Raw genomic sequence first — 22,060 nt, 5'->3', positions numbered from 1 at the left:
ATATATATATATATATATATATTGTTGTCTGTAGTTACCAAGTGTTTGTGTAGGGGCTGTACATGTTCTGGGTGTTGTCTGGGTGTGGGGGGGTGAGAGCGGTGTTGTTTGTGTGTTGCGTTGTGTGTGTTGCGTTGTTTGTGGAGCGCTGTGTGTGTGTGTTGTGCGGTTTGTGTGGGTGTGGGGTGTGTGTGTGTGTTTTAGTGGGAGGTATAGAAAGACAACAACACAAGAGGTCCCTATGGTTTCATTTTAAAGGCTTGTAAGCAGTAGATGACAAGCAATCATATTCTGCAAAAATTCACGAGAAGGAACCACTGTATGTCTCACTATGAAATCAAAGGCATTATATTTCCACTAGAAGGTGGCCCGATTCTACGCATCGGGTATTCTAGAATTTACGTATTGTGTAGTTAATGTATGATTTTTGTTATATATATAGATGTTGTTGTGTGTAGTTACCAAGTGTTTGTGTAGGGTGCTGTACATGTTCTGGGTGTTGTCTGGGTGTGGCGGGGGGTTAAAGCGGTGTTGTTTGTGTGTTGCGTTGTGTGTCGTTATTTGTGTGTCTGTATCGTTGTGTGTGTGTTTTGCGCGGTTTGTGTGGGTGTGGGGTGTGTGTGTGTGTGTTTTGGGGGGAGGTATGTTTTGTGCAATGTGTGTGTTGTGCGGTATGTGTGTATATTTGTGTGTGCCGCGGTGTTTGTGTGTTGGGTGTTGTTTGTGTGCGGCGTTGTCTGTGGGTGTCTGTGTAGGGCAGTGTTTGTGGTTCCCAGTGTGTGTGTGGTGTATTGTGCAGTGCGTTTGTGGCAGTGTGTGTGTTTTGGGGGGAGGTGTGCACCCCCCATCGTGCTCCATCCCCCATGCTGCGCACCTCCCATCGTGCTCCATCCTCCATGCAGCACCAGCATCAGCCTCTCTGCCCCCAGCATCAGCCTCTCTCCTCCCAGCATCAGCCTCTCTCCTCCCAGCATCAGCCTCTCTGTCCCCAGCATCAGCCTCTCTCCTCCCAGCCTACTCCAGCCTCAGCCTCCCCCAGAATCAGCCTCTCTTCTCTCAGCCTCCCCCCTCCCAGCCTCCCTCCTCCCAGCCTCCCCCAGCATCAGCCTCCCCCTCCCAGCCTCCCCTAGCATCAGCCTCCCCCTCCCAGCCTTCCCCAGGATGAGCCTCTCTCCTCCCAGCCTCCCTCCTCCCAGCCTCCCCCAGCATCAGCCTCCCCCAGCATCAGCCTCACTCCTCCCAGCCTCCCCCAGCATCAGCCTATCTCCTCTCAGCCTCCCCCAGCATCAGCCTACACCCTCCCAGCCTCCCCCAGCATCAGCCTCCCCCAGCATCAGCCTCCCCCAGCATCAGCCTCCCCCAGCATCAGCCTCTCTCCTCCCAGCAGCAGCCTCCCCCTCCCAGTCTTCCCCAGGATCAGCCTCTCTCCTCCCAGCCTCCCCCAGCACGCCGTGCTCCTCTGCCGACACTCACAGATCCGATCACATACACTCACACACACACACTCACACATCAGAACACACTCACACACATCCGATCACATACACTCACACACACACACTCACACATCAGAACACACTCACACACACCCGATCGCATACACTCACACACACCCGATCGCATACACTCACACACACCCGATCGCATACACTCACACACACACACTCAGACATCAGAACACACTCACACACACCCGATCGCATACACTCACACACACCCGATCGCATACACTCACACACACCCGATCGCATACACTCACACACACCCTCACACATCAAAACACACTCACACACATCCGATCGCATACACACACACACACACACAGACACTGACGATCCGCGAGCCGGGATAAGGTAGTGTTTCCACTTTGTCCTGGCGGTGTTCGGGGGCTCTGTGTGGGTTCTATGAATGCGTGCAGGGGGGCGAGCGTCTAATGCGTGAGGATGAGGGGGCGGGTCCAGGGCGAGCGGCGGGTCCAGGGCGATTGGCTAATCCGTGTAGGGGGGTGGGGCAATGGCGAGCCCATCGGCCAATCTGCTGTTTGGGGCGAGTGAGGGGGCGTGTCCATGGCGAGCGGTAAATCCATGTGAGTTCTAAGAATGCGTGCCAAGCGGCCAGTCCGTGCGGGTGAGCGGTGCCATGGCGAGCAAAGCGGCCAATCCGTGCGGGTGGGTGGGGCCATGGCGAGCCAAGCGGCCAATCCGGTGTTTGTCACCGTAATGACATGGCCAATCCGTGCGGGGGGGGCGGACCCGAGGCGAGGCGAGCGGCCAATCCGTGCGGGGGGGCGGGGCCATGGCGAGGCCAACGGCCAATCCGCTGTTTGTCACCGTAAGGACATGTCACAGTAAGGACACAATTTTGGAGCAAGACAGACAGACAGAATAAGGCAATTATATATATAGATTCTCTTCTCCTTGATTTTATTATTTCTTGGTACATGTATCAGAAATAGATAAATCTGCTTACTAATAAAATGCTTTTGTGACTTTTGTATAAACAACATTTTTCTAAATAAGAGCTGCGCAAAGCTGAAGGATAATAATGGACTTTACCTGATGACTTTATGGACATTCTTGACGTTGCCCCACAGGAGTGGGCCAATTGGCTTTTTATCTGCTACTTACCTGCTCTCACTCATTACATGTAAATTTACTGCTACTTTGGGCTTAATCAGACAACAGTGTTTTTGATAGTGTGATCCGACAAAGAATTGGATCACACTTGGACCACTGCTATTCAATAAGGCAGTGCATATGTCCAACTTGTTCCTCAAACAACTGGTCTGAGAAAGAAAATTGGAACATGCACAATTTGCCTCTAAGGCGGGGTTTGCACACTAAGACATCGCAGGCCGATGCTGCGATGCCGAGTGCGATAGTCCCCGCCCCCGTCGCAGCAGCGATATGTGGTGATAGCTGGCGTAGCGAAAGTTATCGCTACGCCAGCTTCACACACACACTCACCTGCCGTGCGACGTCCCTGTGGCCGGCGACCCGCCTCCTTGTTAAGGGGGCGGGTCGTGCGGCGTCACTGCGACGTCACACGGCAGGCGGCCAATCAGAGCGGAGGGGCGGAGATGAGCAGGATGTAAACATCCTGCCCACCTCCTTCCTTCCGCATATCCTACGGAAGCCGCAGTGAGGCCGGTAGGAGACGTTCCTCGCTCCTGCGGCTTCACACACAGCGATGTGTGCTGCCGCAGGAGCGAGGAACAACATCGGACCGTCGCGTCAGCGTAATCATGGATTACGCCGACGCTGCACCGATGATACGATTACGACGCTTTTGCGCTCGTTAATCGTATCATCGAGCCTTTACACACTGCGATGTCGCATGCGATGCCGGAAGTGCGTCATTTTCAATTTGACCCCACCGACATCGCACCTGCGATGTCGCAGTGTGCAAAGTGCCCCTAAGAATTGGATGGCATTCAACCATTTAAGTCTATTCTATAGTACATCAGAAAAAGCAAACTATGCTCGGATGGCATCCGAGCGCAGTCCAATTGTCACAGACTGACAGAATGGAGAAGACAGATATAGTCTTTCGAGAAACCACTTACCTTGTGAAACACCATACAAAAATACAGTGACTATACTTATAACTACACATTATTAATGTCCTATTTTGTATGTCATGAATAACCTATGAGATTGTTTCTTTACCAGGTCACAGTCTCCAAGGTCCAATTCTTCAAGAGTTGAATTTATTTGTAGCATCGCTGCAAAGAACATTCCTCCCTTGTTGCCAATTTTGTTACCTGTCATTCTTAGGCTCCGGAGTGTGTCATTCCTCTAAGCAAGAAAATGTAGAATAAAAGTAGAACAATATAAGGAGCTATATCACTTTTGGAAATTTGTAACATTCAGAAAAAACTGAAAAAGCTTACTTACATACAAAGCTTTAGCAATATGTTCTGCACCATATGTTTCAATGTCGTTCCCCATAAGATTAAAATAACACAAGGAGCAATCTTCCTGGGAGACAAAGAAGTAAAAAAGTACAATAGCCTGAAGTCAAAAACAATCAACAGATATGCTATTATTCTGCTTCTTTGACATACCTGGAGAAACTTGGCGATGTAAACTGCACCATTATTGGTCAACATGTTGAACCTAAGATCAAGATCTTTAATAAAAGCAAGTTGAGAAGAAAATAAATGTTATTAATTATCTATCAATCTATCTATCTATCTAGCTATCTAACTCCGCTTGCTGTTCTCCCATATCTGCTGCATTATACTCCTTCTGAATTCCTTTTACGGTACATCTAACTCCACCTGCTATAACTTGTTATGTCATCTGTTGTATTCTGTTCAATACTCACTGATGTATGACTGTATTTTCCTTTTTGTATACATTATCTGATGGTGGAAGGTGTGATTTTGTCACGCTCCGGTCCCCGGTCCCTCTGTCCGCAGCTGCTCCTCTCGCTCCCCCTCCTGTGCGTCCTCCATGCCTCCCGTCTGCCGGTCTCGGCGTCCCGCTGTGACCCGGGACTCTGTGCCTGGCTCCCCTGCATCTCCTCCACCTCCCTCTCTGCTTCCTGCACTGGTCTCCAGCACTCGGGCCTCGCACATGCGCATTAGGGCGCGGGCGCGCTCACTCACCTCTTATTAAAGGGCCAGCGTTACTGGAACAGGATATGGCTGATTACAGGTACAGGGTATATAAGACTTCCTTTTCCATGTGGGCGGTGCCTGTTCAACGTGTTCTTGTAGCTAGGTGTGCAGGTCCCTCTGTGCTTTGTACCCAGGTTAACACTCTCTTCCGCAGTGCCTGTCTGCCGTCCTGAGTGTGTCCAGCTTGCTGGTGTCCCAGGAGTTGCCCCGGTGACTATCAGCTGTGGATCCCACCATCTTCCGTCTGCCTGTACCCGTCATCGATCTTGTATTCCACCTGGTTACTTCTTCAGCCTACACGTCTCGCTGGACCTGGACCCCGTCTCCGGTCTGCTGTTACCACTCGGCACCTGTACCCGGTTCCAGTCACCCATCCTGCATATGGTTCCCGTTGGACTTATAGCCTTATCCCGTACAGACGTCTGAAGGACACGAACCCCGAACTCACTTGTGTCCCAGCCGCTGTGCATCTAGGCCAGACCTGGGCAAGGGGCGGCCCGCGGGCCACATCCGGCCCGCCTACTCTCTGTGACCGGCCCGCCTGGCTCCGGGCGTCCTTGCTGGCCGGTCACTGATGAGGGCAATATGACCTGTTGTCCGGAGCTCCAGGCTCCGGGCGGCCCGTGGTCAGATTGCCCTCATCACACGCTGCGTGCCGGCAAGGAACAGAAGACAGATACTGCAGCACCTCACAGTGCAGCAGCGGAACGCAGGAATCTGTCCTCTGTTTCCTGCCGGCACTTTCTCTGTGACACACACGCGCGCGCCCTGATGTCGTCAGTACAGCGCGCGTGTGTGTCATTTGAAAAGTTCCCGCCCGGCAGGAGAAGAAGATGCAGCTGCCGGAGCCCGTACGGAGAGAGGAAGCAGCTCAGCGGGGGGCCGTACAAGAGAAGAAGGATGTCAGCGGGAGCCCGTACGGAGGTGTCTGAGGAGGGAAAGGTGAGTGGTGACTAGTAACCTGAGGGGACAATGGGGGGAGTGGAGGTGAGGGGGGGGTAACTGGTAAGTAATATTTGGGGGGAGTGATGTAGTATATGGCAATGTAGTTTTACAGGTGTAGTATATAGGGGTCTAGTGATGTATATGTGGATGTAGTGATGTATATTACAGGAGTATATAGCGATGTAGTGATGTATATTACAGGAGTATATAGCAGTGTAGTGATGTATATTACAGGAGTATATAGCAGTGTAGTGATGTATATTACAGGTGTATATGGGGGTGTAGTGATGTATATTACAGGTGTATATGGGGGTGCAGTGATGTATATTACAGGAGTATATAGCAGTGTAGTGATGTATATTACAGGTGTATATCGGGGTGCAGTGATGTATATTACAGGAGTATATAGCAGTGTAGTGATGTATATTACAGGTGTATATAGGGGTGTAGTGATGTATATTACAGGTGTATATGGGGGTGCAGTGATGTATATTACAGGTGTATATGGGGGTGCAGTGATGTATATTACAGGAGTATATAGCAGTGTAGTGATGTATATTACAGGTGTATATAGGGGTGTAGTGATGTATATTACAGGTGTATATGGGGGTGCAGTGATGTATATTACAGGTGTATATGGGGGTGCAGTGATGTATATTACAGGTGTATATGGGGGTGCAGTGATGTATATTACAGGTGTATATAGCAGTGTAGTGATGTATATTACAGGTGTATATGGGGGTGTAGTGATGTATATTACAGGAGTATATAGCAGTGTAGTGATGTATATTACAGGTGTATATGGGGGTGTAGTGATATATATTACAGGTGTATATGGGGGTGCAGTGATGTATATTACAGGTGTATATAGGGGTGTAGTGATGTATATTACAGGTGTATATGGGGGTGCAGTGATGTATATTACAGGTGTATATGGGGGTGCAGTGATGTATATTACAGGAGTATATAGCAGTGTAGTGATGTATATTACAGGTGTATATGGGGGTGCAGTGACGTATATTACAGGAGTATATAGCAGTGTAGTGATGTATATTACAGGTGTATATGGGGGTGCAGTGATGTATATTACAGGTGTATATGGGGGTGTAGTGATGTATATTACAGGTGTATATGGGGGTGCAGTGATGTATATTACAGGAGTATATAGCAGTGTAGTGATGTATATTACAGGTGTATATAGGGGTGTAGTGATGTATATTACAGGTGTATATGGGGGTGCAGTGATGTATATTACAGGTGTATATGGGGGTGCAGTGATGTATATTACAGGAGTATATAACAGTGTAGTGATGTATATTACAGGTGTATATGGGGGTGCAGTGATGTATATTACAGGTGTATATGGGGGTGCAGTGATGTATATTACAGGTGTATATGGGGGTGCAGTGATGTATATTACAGGTGTATATAGCAGTGTAGTGATGTATATTACAGGTGTATATGGGGGTGCAGTGATGTATATTACAGGTGTATATGGGGGTGCAGTGATGTATATTACAGGTGTATATGGGGGTGCAGTGATGTATATTACAGGTGTATATAGGGGTGCAGTGATGTATATTACAGGTGTATATGGGGGTGCAGTGATGTATATTACAGGTGTATATGGGGGTGCAGTGATGTATATTACAGGTGTATATGGGGGTGTAGTGATGTAGTATATGGGGATTGTTTGTGTATATATGTATATAGCGTGTGCGTGTGTGTATGTATGTGTGCGTGCGTGCAGAGAGAAAAGCCCGTAACTGCGAGTGGTACTGGAGTTACATCGGGTACCACGTGCTCTCTCCCCGCCCCCTGCAGCGCCATACCGCCATTACAGGGCCTGATTGCGTTTCTCCGGTACCTGTTTGCATACATGTGACAGGTACCGGAGAAAACACGAGTCTGTGAAATAAAAAGATTTTCCATATTTACCTGCTTTCTTCAGCTCTGCTGCCTCCCGCTCCTGACCACTGCAATATTCAGTGAGTATAATTACCAGCGATAAGGAGCGGGAGGCAGCAGAGCCAGAGACAGCAGCGCTGGAGTTAGGTAAATATAGAAAATCTTTTTATTAAAAAGACCCGTATTTTCTCTGGTATTTGTCACACTGATGTCACACAGATCACATCAGTGTGCGATCCGTGTGACACCCGTGCTGCCAGAGAAAAAAAGGACATGTGTGCGTGCAGGGCCACGAGGGGTCACACAGTCCGTAACTTACTGTTTGTATATGAAGGGATAGTATATATGCTATATACAGTATTGGGTAAAACTGAGTTAATTATATTAGTCCGGCCCTCTAAAACCATCCCAATTTCTCATGCGACCCCATGGGAAAATTAATTGCCCACCCCTGATCTAGGCCCTCTGGGGAGGCCGCCAGACAGTCCCTGTATAGGGGTTCGCTCCTGGTTGTCTCTCTAGGGGAGTCCGGTACACGGTCCCGTGGATCCACCTCTGGACTGAACGTTACAGATTTTGTGTAGTCTGGAGTCAGGCCTGGTGTCAAATGTGTCCTGTTTCCTTTGATTCGTTATTTATTCCCTGGTGTGCTCACCATTTGTTAATTTTCTTAACAAGCTGAGTTCCCACAATCCCTCTTATCTACTCCTCTAGTCTGCCCTATATACTGTATTTGGGTGTTTCATAAGGGGTGCATGCATGTGCGCCCTCTTATGCAAAGCGCCCTCGTTGCCAAGTGCCTTGCAATTATTTCAATGGCAGTTAGTCAGAGCAGAAGGCAGGTAACCTACTCTTTGACAACCTCTATTTCAACTATGAACTTTATTTCTATCTCAATCCTCCTATGTGCTTTTACTGTCCACTTTCACCGCTCAGTCCCCCCTCCATCCTCACTCATCCACGTCAGCCCCTCTCTCCTCCCCTCTCCCATGTACAGCTCCCATGTTCTTTTCACCTTTGTAAAGAGTCTCAGTTCTTCATGCTCCAGGGTCTTGCAGAATAAGTCATGTCATAACTCCAAAAACGATCTGCTCTTTCTCCTTTTACTACTACTTCTCTCAGGCGATATCTCTCTTAATATTGGTCCACCCCATGCCAACTTTACCCCCTCCCCCACCTCTCATAGCAACCCTGCTAACCTCATTAACATTAGTTATCAACCTTCATCTCCCTCTTTTAATTGTGCTCTCTGGAAACGATGATCTGTATGTAAAGGCCCCGTCACACTAAACAACATCGCTAGCAACATCGCTGCTAACGAACAACTTTTGTGACGCTGCTAGCGATGTTGCTGTGTGTGACATCCAGCAACAACCCGGCCCCTGCTGTGAGGTCGTTGGTTGTTGCTGAATGTCTTGGGCCATTTTTTAGTTGTTGCTGTCCCGCTGTGAAGCACACATCGCTGTGTGTGACAGCGAGACAGCAACAACTAAATGTGCAGGCAGCAGGAGCCGGCGTCTGCGGAGGCTGGTAACCAATGTAAACATCGGGTAACCAAGAAGCCCTGTCCTTGGTTACCCGATATTTACCTTTGTTACCAGCCTCTGCCGCTCTCACTGTCAGTGCCGCCTCCTGCTCTGTGCACATGTAGCTGCAGGACACATCGGGTTAATTAACCCGATGTGTGCTGTAGCTAGGAGAGCAGGGAGCCAGCGCTAAGCAGTGTGCGCTGCTCCCTGCTCTGTGCACATTTAGCTGCAGCACACATCGGGTAATTAACCCGATGTGTGCTGTAATTAGGAGAGCAGGGAGCCAGCGCTCAGTGTGCGCTGCTCCCTGCTCTCTGCACATGTAGCTCCGTGCGGTGGTAACCAAGGTAAATATCGGGTTGGTTACCCGATATTTACCTTAGTTACCAAGCGCAGCATCTTCCAGGCGGCACTGGGGGCTTGTCACTGGTTGCTGGTGAGCTCACCAGCAACTCGTGTAGCGACGCTCCAGCGATCCCTGCCAGGTCAGGTTGCTGGTGGGATCGCTGGAGCGTTGCAGTGTGACATCTCACCAGCAACCTCCTAGCAACTTACCAGCGATCCCTATCGTTGTTGGGATCGCTGGTAAGTTGCTTAGTGTGACTGGACCTTAACAGGCTTTCTTACATCCACAACTTCTTTCTCAATAACTCTCTTAATCTGTTGGCCCTCACTGAAACCTGGCTTCAAGATTCTGACACTGCTTCTCCTGACACCATTTCTCATGGCGGCTTACACTTTTCCCACTCACCAAGACCTGAAAACAGACATGGTGGTGGTGTTGGCTTACTCCGGTTCCCACAATGCACTTTCAAGGTAATCCCCTGAGATCCATCACTCTCATTCCCTTCTTTCGAGGTTCACACCATAAGGCACTTCCATCCACTGTTGTATACTGTACATCAGGCTCATCCACCCAGTTCTTGACCACTTCTCAACTTGCCTGCCACACTTCATGTCCTCAGACTTACCAACCCTTATCCTGGGAGACTTTAACATCCCCATGAAGAGCCCAACCTCCCCATCTGCATCCCAGCTTTTATCTCTAACCACCTCCCTTGGCCTCTCATAGCTCTCATCCTCTGAGACACATGAAGATGGTAACACCCTTGATCTGGTCTTTGTCCGCCTCTGCTCAATCTCCCACTTTAATAACTCACTTCTTCCCCTCTCTGACCACAACATCCTCTCCTTGAAGCTCACAAACCCTTGCCCACCCCAGCATACTCCCACTTATCACACATTCAGAAATCTTCAGGCCATTAACTCTCAGACACTTAAAGACTCTCTACACTCATCACTGTCCCCTATCTCCTCGCTTTCCTGCACGGATCTGGCTGTAAACCACTACAATCACACACTCAGAAATACCCTAGGTAAAGTTGCACCCCTCACCCTCAGAACCTCCAAACACACAGTAAAACAGCCCTGGCTCACATACCAAACTCTATTTCTCCAGCGATGCTCCAGGAGTGCCGAATGCATATGGAGGAAAACCCGCACACCAGAAAACTTCATCCACTACAAATTCATGTTAAGAACCTACAACACTACCCTTCACTGTGCCAAACAGACATACATCATCACCCTGATCTCCTCTCTTCCCACCAATCCAAAAAAACTCTTCAACACCTTTCACTCTCTCCTCAGTCCCAAAGAACAGACCCCCTATCACAGACCTTCATGCTGATGACCTGGCCTCGTATTTCACAAAGAAAATAGAAAACATCTGCCAGGAGATCAGCTCCCAGCCACCAAGCGTCATGATTTCCATCCCTCTCTACATCCCATACAGCTCACTTTCCATGTTTGACCCAGTCACAGAGGAAGAAGTCTCCAGGCTCCTCTCTTCTTCTCGTGCTAACACGTGCCCGACTGATCCCTTCCCCTCACATCTACTCCAGTCCCTCTCTCCGGTCGTCACTACTCACCTAACTAAAATTTTCAATCTCTCTCTCTTCTGGTATCTTTCCCTCCTCCCTCAAACACTCTGTCATTACTCCATTATTAAAAAAAAACTTTCTCTTGCCCCATTCTGTACAAACAACTACAGGTCAGTCTCCAATCTCCCGTTCATCTCCAAACTCTTGGAGCACCTGGTCTATTCCCGCCTCATCCGCCACCCTCGCTACTCACTCTCTTCTAGATACTTTGCAATCTGACTTCCTCCCCCTTCACTCAACAGAAATTGCCCTCGTCAACGTGACCAATGACCTTCTGACAGCAAAACGTAATGGTGACTACTCTCTACTTATTCTTCTTGACCTCTCTGCAGCCTTCGACACTATTGACCACCATCTCCTTTTCTCTATGCTCCATTCAATCGGCCTAAAGGACACTGTGTTCTCCTGTATCTCTTCCGGCCTTTCTGGCCACTCATTCAGCATATCATTTGCTGGCTCCACATCTTCTCCTCTTCCTCTCACTGTTGGGGTCCCTCAAAGTTCAGTCTTTAGCCCTCTTCTTTTCTCCCTCTACACTGCCCCAATTGGACAGACTATCAGTAGATTTGGCTTTCAGTACCAACTATATGCTGATGACACACAACTATACACCTCATCCCCTGACCTCATCCCTGCTGTACTACAGTATACCAGTGACTGTCTGACTGCAGTATCCAACATCATGTCTGCTCTCTATCTAAAAGTTAACCTTTCTAAAACTGAACTTCTTCTATTCCCTCCATCTTCTAAACTTCCTAAACCTGACATCTCCCTCTCTGTGTGCGGTACCACAATAACTCCTAGGCAGCAGGCCCGCTGTCTGGGTGTTATACTTGACACCAATCTTTCCTTCACCTCCTAGCTACAATCTCTTGCCTGCTCTTGTTGCCTGCACCTCAAGAACATCTCTAGAATCCGCCCCTTTCTCACCATGGAAACCTCAAACCCTCACCATGGCCCTGATCCACTCCCGCCTTGACTACTGTAACTTTCTATTAATTTGTCTCCCCTTAACTAGACTCTCTCCTTTACAGTCCATCCTTAGTGCAGCAGTCAGGGTCACCTATCTGGCTCTGGCAAACCGTTACTCAGATGCTTCCACTCTGTGCCAGTCATTGCACAATTCAAATTGCTTGTTCTCCCCCACAAAGTTCTCCACAGTGCGGCACCCCCCTACATGTCCACTCTCATCTCGAACTATCACCCTACCCATTCTCTAAGCTCAGCAAATGACGTTCGACTAACATCCACAATAATCCGAACTTCCCACTCCCGGATACAAGACTTCTCCCGAGCTGCACCAATCCTCTGGAATGCTCTACCCCAGGGGTCTCAAACTCGGCTGGGTGTATGGGCCGCACAGAGGAAAAAAATAATTTGGGGGGCCGCATTCTTTGCGGGACAAAGTGACATTTTTTTTGGTACCATATATATTTTTTTACACACCTTTGGATCACTTATTTTCAACATTTTTCACTTGTTTATTATAACGAATGTGCACATTTTTTGGTTAAATATAAAAAAAAAAAAATTGATGGTAAAAAAAAAAAGGTCATGCCTTATTTTGGTTTTTTTTTTACATTTTATCCCTTTCTTGTAACTAATAGTGTTACAATTATCACTATATAGAAATTTTGGCCAACATCTCTTTTAGTAATGTTCCCCATCCTATAGTAATGTGCCCACCTTGTCCCCATCCTATAGTAATGTGCCCACCTTGTCCCCATCCTATAGCTTTGTCCCTATTCTAATGTCCCCATCCAATAGTATTATGCCCATCCTTGTACTGTCCCCATCTTTTAGTAATGTGCCCACCTTGTCCCCATCCTATAGACATGTTCCCACCTTGTCCCTATTCTATAGTAAGGTGCCCACCTTGTCCCCATCCTATAGACATGTGCCCACCTCCCCATCCTATAGACATGTGCCCACCTTGTCCCTATTCTATAGTAAGGTGCCCACCTTGTCCCCATCCTATAGACTTGTGCCCACCTTGTCCCTATCCTATAGACATGTGCCCACCTTGTCCCTATCCTATAGACATGTGCCCACCTTGTCCCTATCCTATAGACATGTGCCCACCTTGTCCCCATCCTATAGACTTGTGCCCACCTTGTCCCCATCCTATAGACATGTGCCCACCTTGTCCCCATCCTATAGTCATGTGCCCACCTTGTCTCCATCCTATAGACATGTGCCCACCTTGTCCCCATCCTATAGACATGTGCCCACCTTGTCCCCATCCTATAGACATGTGCCCACCTAGTCCCCATCCTATAGTCATGTGCCCACCTTGTCACCATCCTATAGTCATGTGCCCACCTTGTCCCCATCCTATAGACATGTGCCCACTTTGTCCCTATTCTATAGTAATGTCCCCATCCTGTAGTAATGGGGGGGGGCAGTGGCGGCGGGTGAAAGGGGGCGCTATAATTTACCGATCGCTCTCGGCTTCCTTCCACCCACAGACGTCGGAGTGAGTGAAGGTGAGGGGGCGGTCTCCGGCCCCAGATCCACAGTGATTGGAGAGATGGGTCACAAGGCCGGTCTCTCCAATCAGAGCTGGGGGCGGGTGAAACACAGGTCACCCAGCTCCAGCCAATGATCAGGGCTACAGCTGCCCTGATCTTGGCTGGATTTCAATGTTACAGCCATTTTCAATGGCTGTAACATTACAGTGGCTGTGATTGGCTGACGAACGCCGCACAGCCAATCACAGCCTCCGTAGGTCTGGGGAGGAGACACCACCCCTCCTGAGGTTCCCTCCTCCCCGAATCTAAGGTATTTGCTATTGGCAATGCAAACAGCGATCGCAGCCACCGGGGCTGCGATTTCACCATAACGTACTGGGTATGTCATGGGTCCTTAAGTACCAGGGAGCCATGATGTACCCAGTATGTCATAGGTCGCTAAGGGGTTAATGTGCCGTCCTTCACATACACAAAAAATAAACAAACACCATTCTTCTCACCTGTCCCGCATTCCCTCGGCTCCTCACCTCTGCTTCTCGCTGTCTGCAGGCCGTGCCCCGGTGACTATCGCGGCCGCTGCAGGGACCGCAGCCACTGGCAGCGATTTATGTCAGATGAATGTTTTGCCGGCGCTGCGCGCGCACAGTCCTTGCTTCTGAGAGCGCAGCGCCGGCAAAACACTCATCTAACAAAGTGCAGACAGTGGCTGCGGCCCCTGCACCAGCGGCGATAGTGACCAGGGGCACGGGCCAGGGGGCCGCATGAAGCAGCCTGACGGGCCACATGCGGCCCACGGGCCGCGTGTTTGAGACCCCTGCTCTACCCCAAGAAGCTAGGACGAATCACAACTTATTCAGCTTCAGACATTCCCTAAAAACACATCTTTTTAGGGTGACCTATCACATTCCATAGCCAAACTAAATTCACATAGTCCCTCCACAACTTCTCAGAACATAACCCCCCATCAAACTCCACTGCGCCCAAAAGCATCTCAAAGTTTTGGCTGACTGGTTCAGGCAGCCTTTATCTATCCCTCATTTCTTTGAGATGGCTGGATTGTCATTGTAAATAAACATTTGTACCTTGTCCTCCCTCACCTCATTCTAGATTATAAGCTCTCACGAGCAGGGTTGTCTTCTTTTGTTTTCTCCTCTAATTATTGTATTTTCTATAACTGTTACTTGTTTGTATATGATCCTCCTGAATTGTAAAGCGCTGCGGAATATGTTGGCGATATAGAAATAAAGATTTATTATTTTCATTATTATTATCTGTCTGTCTGTCTCTATTTATCTATCTATTTTACCATACTATATTGCACTTTCATAAAAATACTAAAAATCACCTACTTGTTATGAAACTATTTTTTTTCAATACTCGAATAATAGCCAGAAAATCTTCATCTGTAACACGTTTGACATCCAATAGTCGATTATTTCCACATATCTTCAGTGTAGACACATACTGCCTAGAGAAATGCATTGTTTAATTAAAACATTATTCTCACTTTGGTAAATTGATTAAATTGCAAAGTACTTGTGAAAACAAGCAATTCTATTGTGTAGTGCTCGTTGCCTAGTTTATCATCCACCGCTCTAGTTTATCAGTGGTGGCCAGTCTAATGGGCAAGGAGTGCAACGCTTACAAGCTCTTTTTCGTTGAGTTTATATGTGCTGTTCTGAAGCTAGTCAGATCACTGGATCAGCCTCACTGCTCCTGCGTTCTTCTTATGACTAAAGCGGGCTTTACATGCTACGAGATCGCTACAGCGGTCTCGTTGGGGTCACGGATTTTGTGACGCACATCCGGCAGCTGTAGCAATCTCGTTGTGTGTGACTCCTAGGAGTGATTTTGGATCGTTGCAAAAACGTCCAAAATCGCTCCTCGTTGACATGGGGGTCCATTCCCAATTATCGCTGCTGTCGCTGGGGCGAAGTTGATCCTCGTCCCTGCGGCAGCACACATCGCTACGTGTGACGCCGCAGGAACGAGGAACCTCTCCTTACCTGCCACACGCCAGCAATGAGAAAGGACGGAGGTGGGCGGAATGTTCGTCCCTCTCATCTCCGCCCCTCCGCTTTGATTGGGCGGCCGCTTAGTGACGTCACTGTGACGCCGAGCGAACCGCCCCCTTAGAAAAGAGGCGGTTCGCCAGTCACAGCGACGTCGCCAAGCAGGTAAGTACGTGTGACGCTGCCGTAGCGATAATGTTCGCTACGGCAGCGATCTCCACATATCGGCATAACGATAGGGGCGGGTGCTATCACGCTTGCCATCGCTAGCATCGGCTAGTGATGTCGCAGCGTGTAAAGCCACCCTAAGAAACGTGTCAACCATTACAGTCTTTTCTGTGGGACTTTTTTTCTCTGATTGTGCCATGTTGGAAATGTTTTCATTTTTCAAATATAAATCTGTTTTTATGGAATTGCTGGATCATCTGCCATCTTTGGATTGCACTTGGATTTCTGTGCTCTATCGATGCTGCAGGGGCAAAGCTGCCAGTTTGGGAAAGTTCACAATTTGAAGCTACAATGTAAAGATACAGTTGTTTGCTGTGAATCAAGCAAGAACGCACTCACCCATGGCATAACGAAAGATGGATGACAAGGAAGCAGTGTGCTTCTAAAAAATCAGTGTATGCATTTTTATAAAAAATAATTGGTGTCGGTAAAAATAAAGCTTAAATATACAATTGAAAATATTTAACCAATACAAATTTGAGCTATTGGTAAAATAGACAAATTGTGTTGAAATTATCCCACAGCTGATGGCTGACTCAGGATACATTAAAATGTAATTTGCATATTTAGATTTCGATCAACCTGATTTCTTGATAAAATAATTAATAATGGTATGAATGACGATATTTTGATTTTAGTTCATACAAGGATACTTACCCAGGTTGTTCACTTTGTCTGAACACTTCTTCAATGAAATGGTTGACTGGTTGTTGTAGTTCTGTACACGCCATATTATACTGCTGGCTCAGACCTGCCGTCATGGCTGAGGAAAAATACTGGTACTCAGTCTGCGATTTATTAATACAAAAGTTATGTTCCCCAGGTCAGTAAGAAAGCTGGAAGTAAGAAGAAACAATATTCATTCATTTTATAAACCATTTGACTTCTTGAGGTCAATGAAAAAGGAGTAACAACTAGCCTCAAACGTCTACAACTGATGTACAGATAAGGAGAAATAAAGGCACCGAGAACATGACTGCAATGTGAAAATCAGCAAATTAAAGGGATGTCTAGTGCCTTTCCCTTCCACCCGACCAAGCAAGCATGGAGAGATACTGCTGGATGAGGAGCTCTCATATAATAGGATGTCCCAGTGGACAAAACCAGCTGTGACAGCCCCAGTATCTGCCCCGTCCATATACAGCAGGGTCTCTCCAAACCTGAGGTCAAATCAGATGGAAGAGAAAGGGGCTGAATATCCCATTTAAAATTTGGGTGAAATCGCTCAGAAAAATGCATAAATAAGAAGTCAACAATAGCGTGTCCATCCCCATGTACTATCCCCATTATCATTGCTCTCAGCACATTGTTTTGCTTGTGAAAGTCCCAACTGGGTTTTTTTCCTTCTTGCTTTGTTGTTTTTTTTTTTTACTTTATTTTATAAATGGGGGAAAAATGCTCTTTTAAAAATGAGAGATCAATTTATATTTGTTTCTCAATGACTTCTAAGATTCTGCTCACATTTGATTTAAGTTTGCATTGTGCTCAGCTTGTCACATGGCAGACCCCAGCAGTGCCCAATGGACTCCAATAACTTAAAGGAGTTGTACACTACTCATATGTCCTAAGGCAAGATGAGAGAAAACAACAGTGATCAGGAGCGGGACTTACGTGACGTTACAACTGGAACGAAAGCACTGACACCGTTGGAATGACGCTGGCACTGGAGGTGGAGGGAAATGTGGAATGAGAAGCAGTTGTCCTGGTACTGGCCAGCCCCTGTAAAGTCTGGTCAACTGTGCTCTGCCTGGTTGTCTGTCATTCTGGACTTCTAATCCAGTGCTACATGTTCTGCAAAGAATGACAGAATCTGCAGTGGATTTGTAGCGCCCTCACGGGGCCTCAGGGGTTACTCGTCACCACCAGGCCAGTGGTTTTGTGGGGTTGCTGTGACTGGCCTGGCCTGGCTCCATGGCCCCGTCGGCTACATGTAAAAGACTAAGGCGGGCTTTGCACGTTGCGACATCGCAAGCCGATGCTGCGATGTCGCACGCGATAGTCCCCGCCCCCGTCACAGGTACGATATATTGTGATAGCTGGCGTAGCGAAAATTATCGCTACGCCAGCTTCACATGCACTCACCTGCACTGCGACCGTCGCTCTGGCCGGCGACCCGCCTCCTTCCTAAGGGGGCGGGTCGTGTGGCGTCATAGCGACGTCACACGGCAGGCGGCCAATAGCGGCGGAGGGTCGGAGATGAGCAGGATGTAAACATCCCGCCCACCTCCTTCCTTCCGCATAGCCGGCGGCGGTAGGTAAGGAGATGTTCCTCGCTCCTGCGGCTTTACACACAGCGATGTGTGCTGCCGCAGGAACGAGGAACAACATCGTACCTGTCGCGGCACCGGCATTATGGAAATGTCGGTGAATGCAACGATGATACGATAACGACGTTTTTGCGCTCGTTCATCGTATCATCTAGCTTTTCTTTTTTTTTTTTTAACTATATTTTTATTCAAATTTTTCAATAACATAACACTGGCATAAGCGAATTCAGCATTGTAAATTCAACATTACATTGTCATATTTGATCATCCCAAATTCCATACCAATTTTTAAAATCAATAACCGTAACATGGCAAGATAAAGCAAAGGAAAGCAGCGACCCCTTAACCCATCATTCTTATCATTCCCCCCATTGAACCCTTGTGAACATGGTAATGACATATAATAAAGAAGTCCCACTCAAATCAGTTATTTCCCCCTCTCCTTTTAGTCAGCTTTCGGCCTTTCCTCCCCCACCTCCAAGCCATCCAATGTATCCTTCAATTTTTCAGTATGATACCAGACTGTGTCTTTGAAAGGTGACATAATCCTGACTATCTCCTCCCGAGTACAATAGGCCAGTATGAATTTCTTCCATTTGTTAAAGTGCTGTCGTATTCTATCCGCCCTCCTTTCTGCATCCAATCCTTCTATTTCAAGAAGATGCATGAGCTGACCCAAGATCTCTTCAATCGCGGGGACCCTAGACTCCAACCAATTTTTTAGTATCGCTCTCTTGGCTGCCAGAAGTATCACATGTATAAGTCTGGGTGGGTTAGTCATCTTCCCTTTGGTATCGTTCCCCTCCTCCCAATGGTGAAAAATAGCGAACCCAGGTGAGAGCCGAACTTCAAGACCCCACACCTTTTGTATACAACTTTTGATCTGTGACCATAATGGACTCAAATGGGGGCAGGACCACAACCCGTGAAGGAGATCAGTTCCACTACTCTTACACTTAGGGCAATACGTAATCCTGTCTGGCTTTGTTGCTGATGGAGGGAGATTAAAACCATAAATTGCCTTGTGCATAATTCTAAATTGGGTTTCTCGCCAATTCTCATTTAAAATTGATTTACGAAGAGCATTCCACCCTCCCCTAATTTTTACCCCCATAGACGGGTCCTCAAATTGTTTCTCCCAAGATTTAAATAAACCTTCCGGGTGCTGTCCTATTAATAGATCACGCATGGCTCCATAAAGAAAAGAGATAGATGATGAAGTTATTGAGTTCTTTACCAGACAATCAAAAGAGTTAAATACTACCTCCTGGGTCACATCATGCAACTGAGTCATAATACTATATCTCACTTGGTCATATTGGATTACTTGGTTAGGCCCCAGGCCATACTGCGCTATAATTTCATCTCTACTCAACCATCTAGGTTCTGAGGTGTGCAAGAGATGAGCAACAGTCCTTATACCCCTCACCTTCCACTCTTCAAACAGCTTATTGCTTGTCCCCTGCACAAACTCTGGATTCCCCCATATAGGCAAGTATTTGGATATTTTATGGGGAAGTTTGTAGTTTTTCCTCAACGCCTTCCACGCTGCAATCGTGTCTTTAAATAAGGAAGAGTGCTTGATTTTCACTGGGAGATTAGCCTGCCTAGTATGAAGCAATGCCACCAGATCCCAAGGTTGTGCATAGTCTCTCTCAAGCTCCAACGCTGAATAATGCCTAGAGCCTTTAATCCAATCCAGTATATATCTAGTCAAACAGGCTATATTGTAACCCCGAATGTTCGGCAAACTCAGACCTCCATGAACCTTAGATGCCATCAACTTCTTAAGCCCTATACGAGGGCGTTTCCCCCTCCAAATGAAGTGTGAAAAAGCTCTATTTAGCTGGACAATATCTTTATGCTTGAGAAGCAGGGGAAGTGTTTGAAGATGATACATTAATTTTGATATCGACATCATCTTAATTAGGTGGACTCTACCAATTATGTTCAATGGAAGGTCGTGCCATCTTTTAAGATCTTGCTCTATTTGGCTCAGAAGGGGTGGATAGTTTAGACTATAAAGGGTTGCCGGAACCTTACCTATTTTAACTCCCAGGTATGTGATATATGACTTAGCCACTGTAATTCCTTCAAAAGGGTTCTGCTCCCGTGTTTGAACATTTGTCCCTCCCAGGTATAGGAGCTCGCACTTTGACGCATTAATCTTGAAGCCTGAATACGCTCCAAACTCTCGCAAAATTTGTAAAATCTCGGGGACCTGCTGAGCTGGATTCGAAAGGAAAAGCAAAATGTCATCTGCAAAAAAAGCTGACTGAATTTGTCTATTATTTACAGAAATACCCTGGAAGGTGCTATGTGTAGATAACAATCGTACCAATGGTTCCAGAGCCAGATTAAAAAGTAATGGGGAAAGGGGGCAACCCTGTCTGGTTCCTTTCAGTAACGGAAAAGGGGCTGACAGATATCCTGGAATGTAAACTTGAGCCTTCGGATTTGTGTAAATTTCTCTAATGTAGGTATAAAATGACCCCGAAAAACGCATTTCATCTAGAACTCTATAAAGCCATGACCACTCAATATTGTCAAAGGCTTTCTCGGCATCTATTGTAAGCAAAGCGGGAGATTCTCCTTTCAGAGGCCGAAGGTTAACCCTATCCAGGACAAGAAGAACTTTTCTAATATTTAGTGTCCCTGATCTTTTCTGAATGAAACCGGCCTGTGCTGGGGAAATCAGTTGGGGAAGAATTATAGCTAGACGATTCGCCATAATCTTTGACATTATCTTCATATCTAGGTTGATAAGTGATATGGGCCTATACGAACCCGGATCCTTCGGGTCCTTCCCCTGTTTAGGGATCAATTTTATATATGCCCGGTTATTATTTTGGAAAGACGCATTACCGTCTAGTATGCTATTATACAGTTCTAGTAATGTAGGTAAGATCTCTTCCTTTACTGTTTTATAGAATTCTCCCGTAAATCCGTCAGGGCCAGGGGCTTTATAATTATGCATGGAGTTGATTGTCCCCAATACTTCTTCCCCCGTAATTTTAGCATTCAGAAAAGTGCGATGCTCTTCTGTGAGTCGAGGTAGTGTCACTTTAGATAAAAGATTATTATCAGGAAATTTGTCTCCCTTTTCCGACGAATAAAGGTTTCTATAATACGTGCCTAAAGTCTCAATTATTGTCTTAGGGTTTTTGTGTATCTCCCCCTTTTGATTTTTTATTTGCATGGGTCCCTGAGTTATAGTCCTATTTTTCGCTAAGTTGGCCAGTATTTTCCCTGCTTTATTTCCAAAGCGATGTAATGTAGCTTCTTGCATTGACCTAGCCATTTGTTCCCGTTTTTCCGCCCACTCATTAAAAGCTCTTTGGGCTATTACCCATCTATCTCTATGGTCCCTATCAGGATGCTTTTGAAAAGAAGTATATGCTTCCCTCAATTTATGGGAGGTTTCAGTAAATTTAAGATGAGCCTTTTTCTTCAAATAGGAAACATGTGCTATCGTTCTGCCCCGTAATACTGCCTTCGCCGTATCCCATAATAACATAGGTGTGTCTTTATGTTGATCATTATGTACCATAAATTCCGTCCACCATCCCTTTAATTTCAAGGAAAAATCTTCGTTATCTTTAAGGAAGGAAGGATATCGCCACAGATAGTCCGTTCCTCTGGGATAAATGTTTGCTAGGTCTAGCACCACCGGGGCATGGTCAGAAATCACCAAATCCTGGATAGTAGCTGAGTGGAGCGCACGTACCAGGTTCCCTGAAATAAGGAAGTAGTCAATGCGAGACCAGGAGCTATTAGCATGTGAATAGTGCGTAAATTCCCTATCCTGAGGGTGCAGTAGTCTCCACGCATCCCATAAGGCCGTGGCATTTAACAGAGGACGCATAACTTTATCATGGCCGCGCGGTACATTTGGGGGGCCTTTAGCATTTTTCCTGTCCTCTAGCACAGATACCACCGAGTTGAAATCCCCCCCAATTATTAGATTAAAATGGGCATGTTCTAAAATTTTGGCCTCAAGTCGTTGAAAGAATGATTTGTTGTTTTCGTTCGGGGCATAAATATTAAAGATTTTATAAATTCCTCCAGGTATCTCCACTGAGACCATCTGAACCCTACCTTCCGTGTCCGCATATGTTTCCAGGACTTGATGT

At 47.0% G+C, this 22,060-nt stretch overlaps 1 protein-coding gene across 2 annotated transcripts in view; it reads right to left on the bottom strand.

Moving 5' to 3' along the window:
- LRRC34 (leucine rich repeat containing 34) overlaps positions 1-22,060 on the bottom strand; it is a 64,553-nt gene that overhangs the window by 19,939 nt on the left and 22,554 nt on the right. The window contains exons 1-6 of one of the 2 annotated variants that reach the window (XM_075340643.1): positions 17,272-17,376; positions 16,318-16,496; positions 14,770-14,888; positions 4,067-4,131; positions 3,897-3,980; positions 3,669-3,797 (exon numbers count right to left, since the gene is read on the bottom strand). In XM_075340643.1, coding sequence (XP_075196758.1) covers positions 3,669-3,797; positions 3,897-3,980; positions 4,067-4,131; positions 14,770-14,888; positions 16,318-16,421 — 501 coding nt within the window. In that variant the 5' untranslated portion in view covers positions 16,422-16,496; positions 17,272-17,376. Of the gene's footprint in view, positions 1-3,668; positions 3,798-3,896; positions 3,981-4,066; positions 4,132-14,769; positions 14,889-16,317; positions 16,497-17,271; positions 17,377-22,060 lie in introns of those variants that run through there. The other variant, XM_075340642.1, reaches the window with a different exon arrangement.

Source organism: Anomaloglossus baeobatrachus, chromosome 3 (assembly GCF_048569485.1).
Source record: "Anomaloglossus baeobatrachus isolate aAnoBae1 chromosome 3, aAnoBae1.hap1, whole genome shotgun sequence".
NCBI lineage: Eukaryota > Metazoa > Chordata > Amphibia > Anura > Aromobatidae > Anomaloglossus > Anomaloglossus baeobatrachus.
Note: the sequence above shows the minus strand (reverse complement) of the source record. Positions and strands in the feature narration are given on the sequence as shown.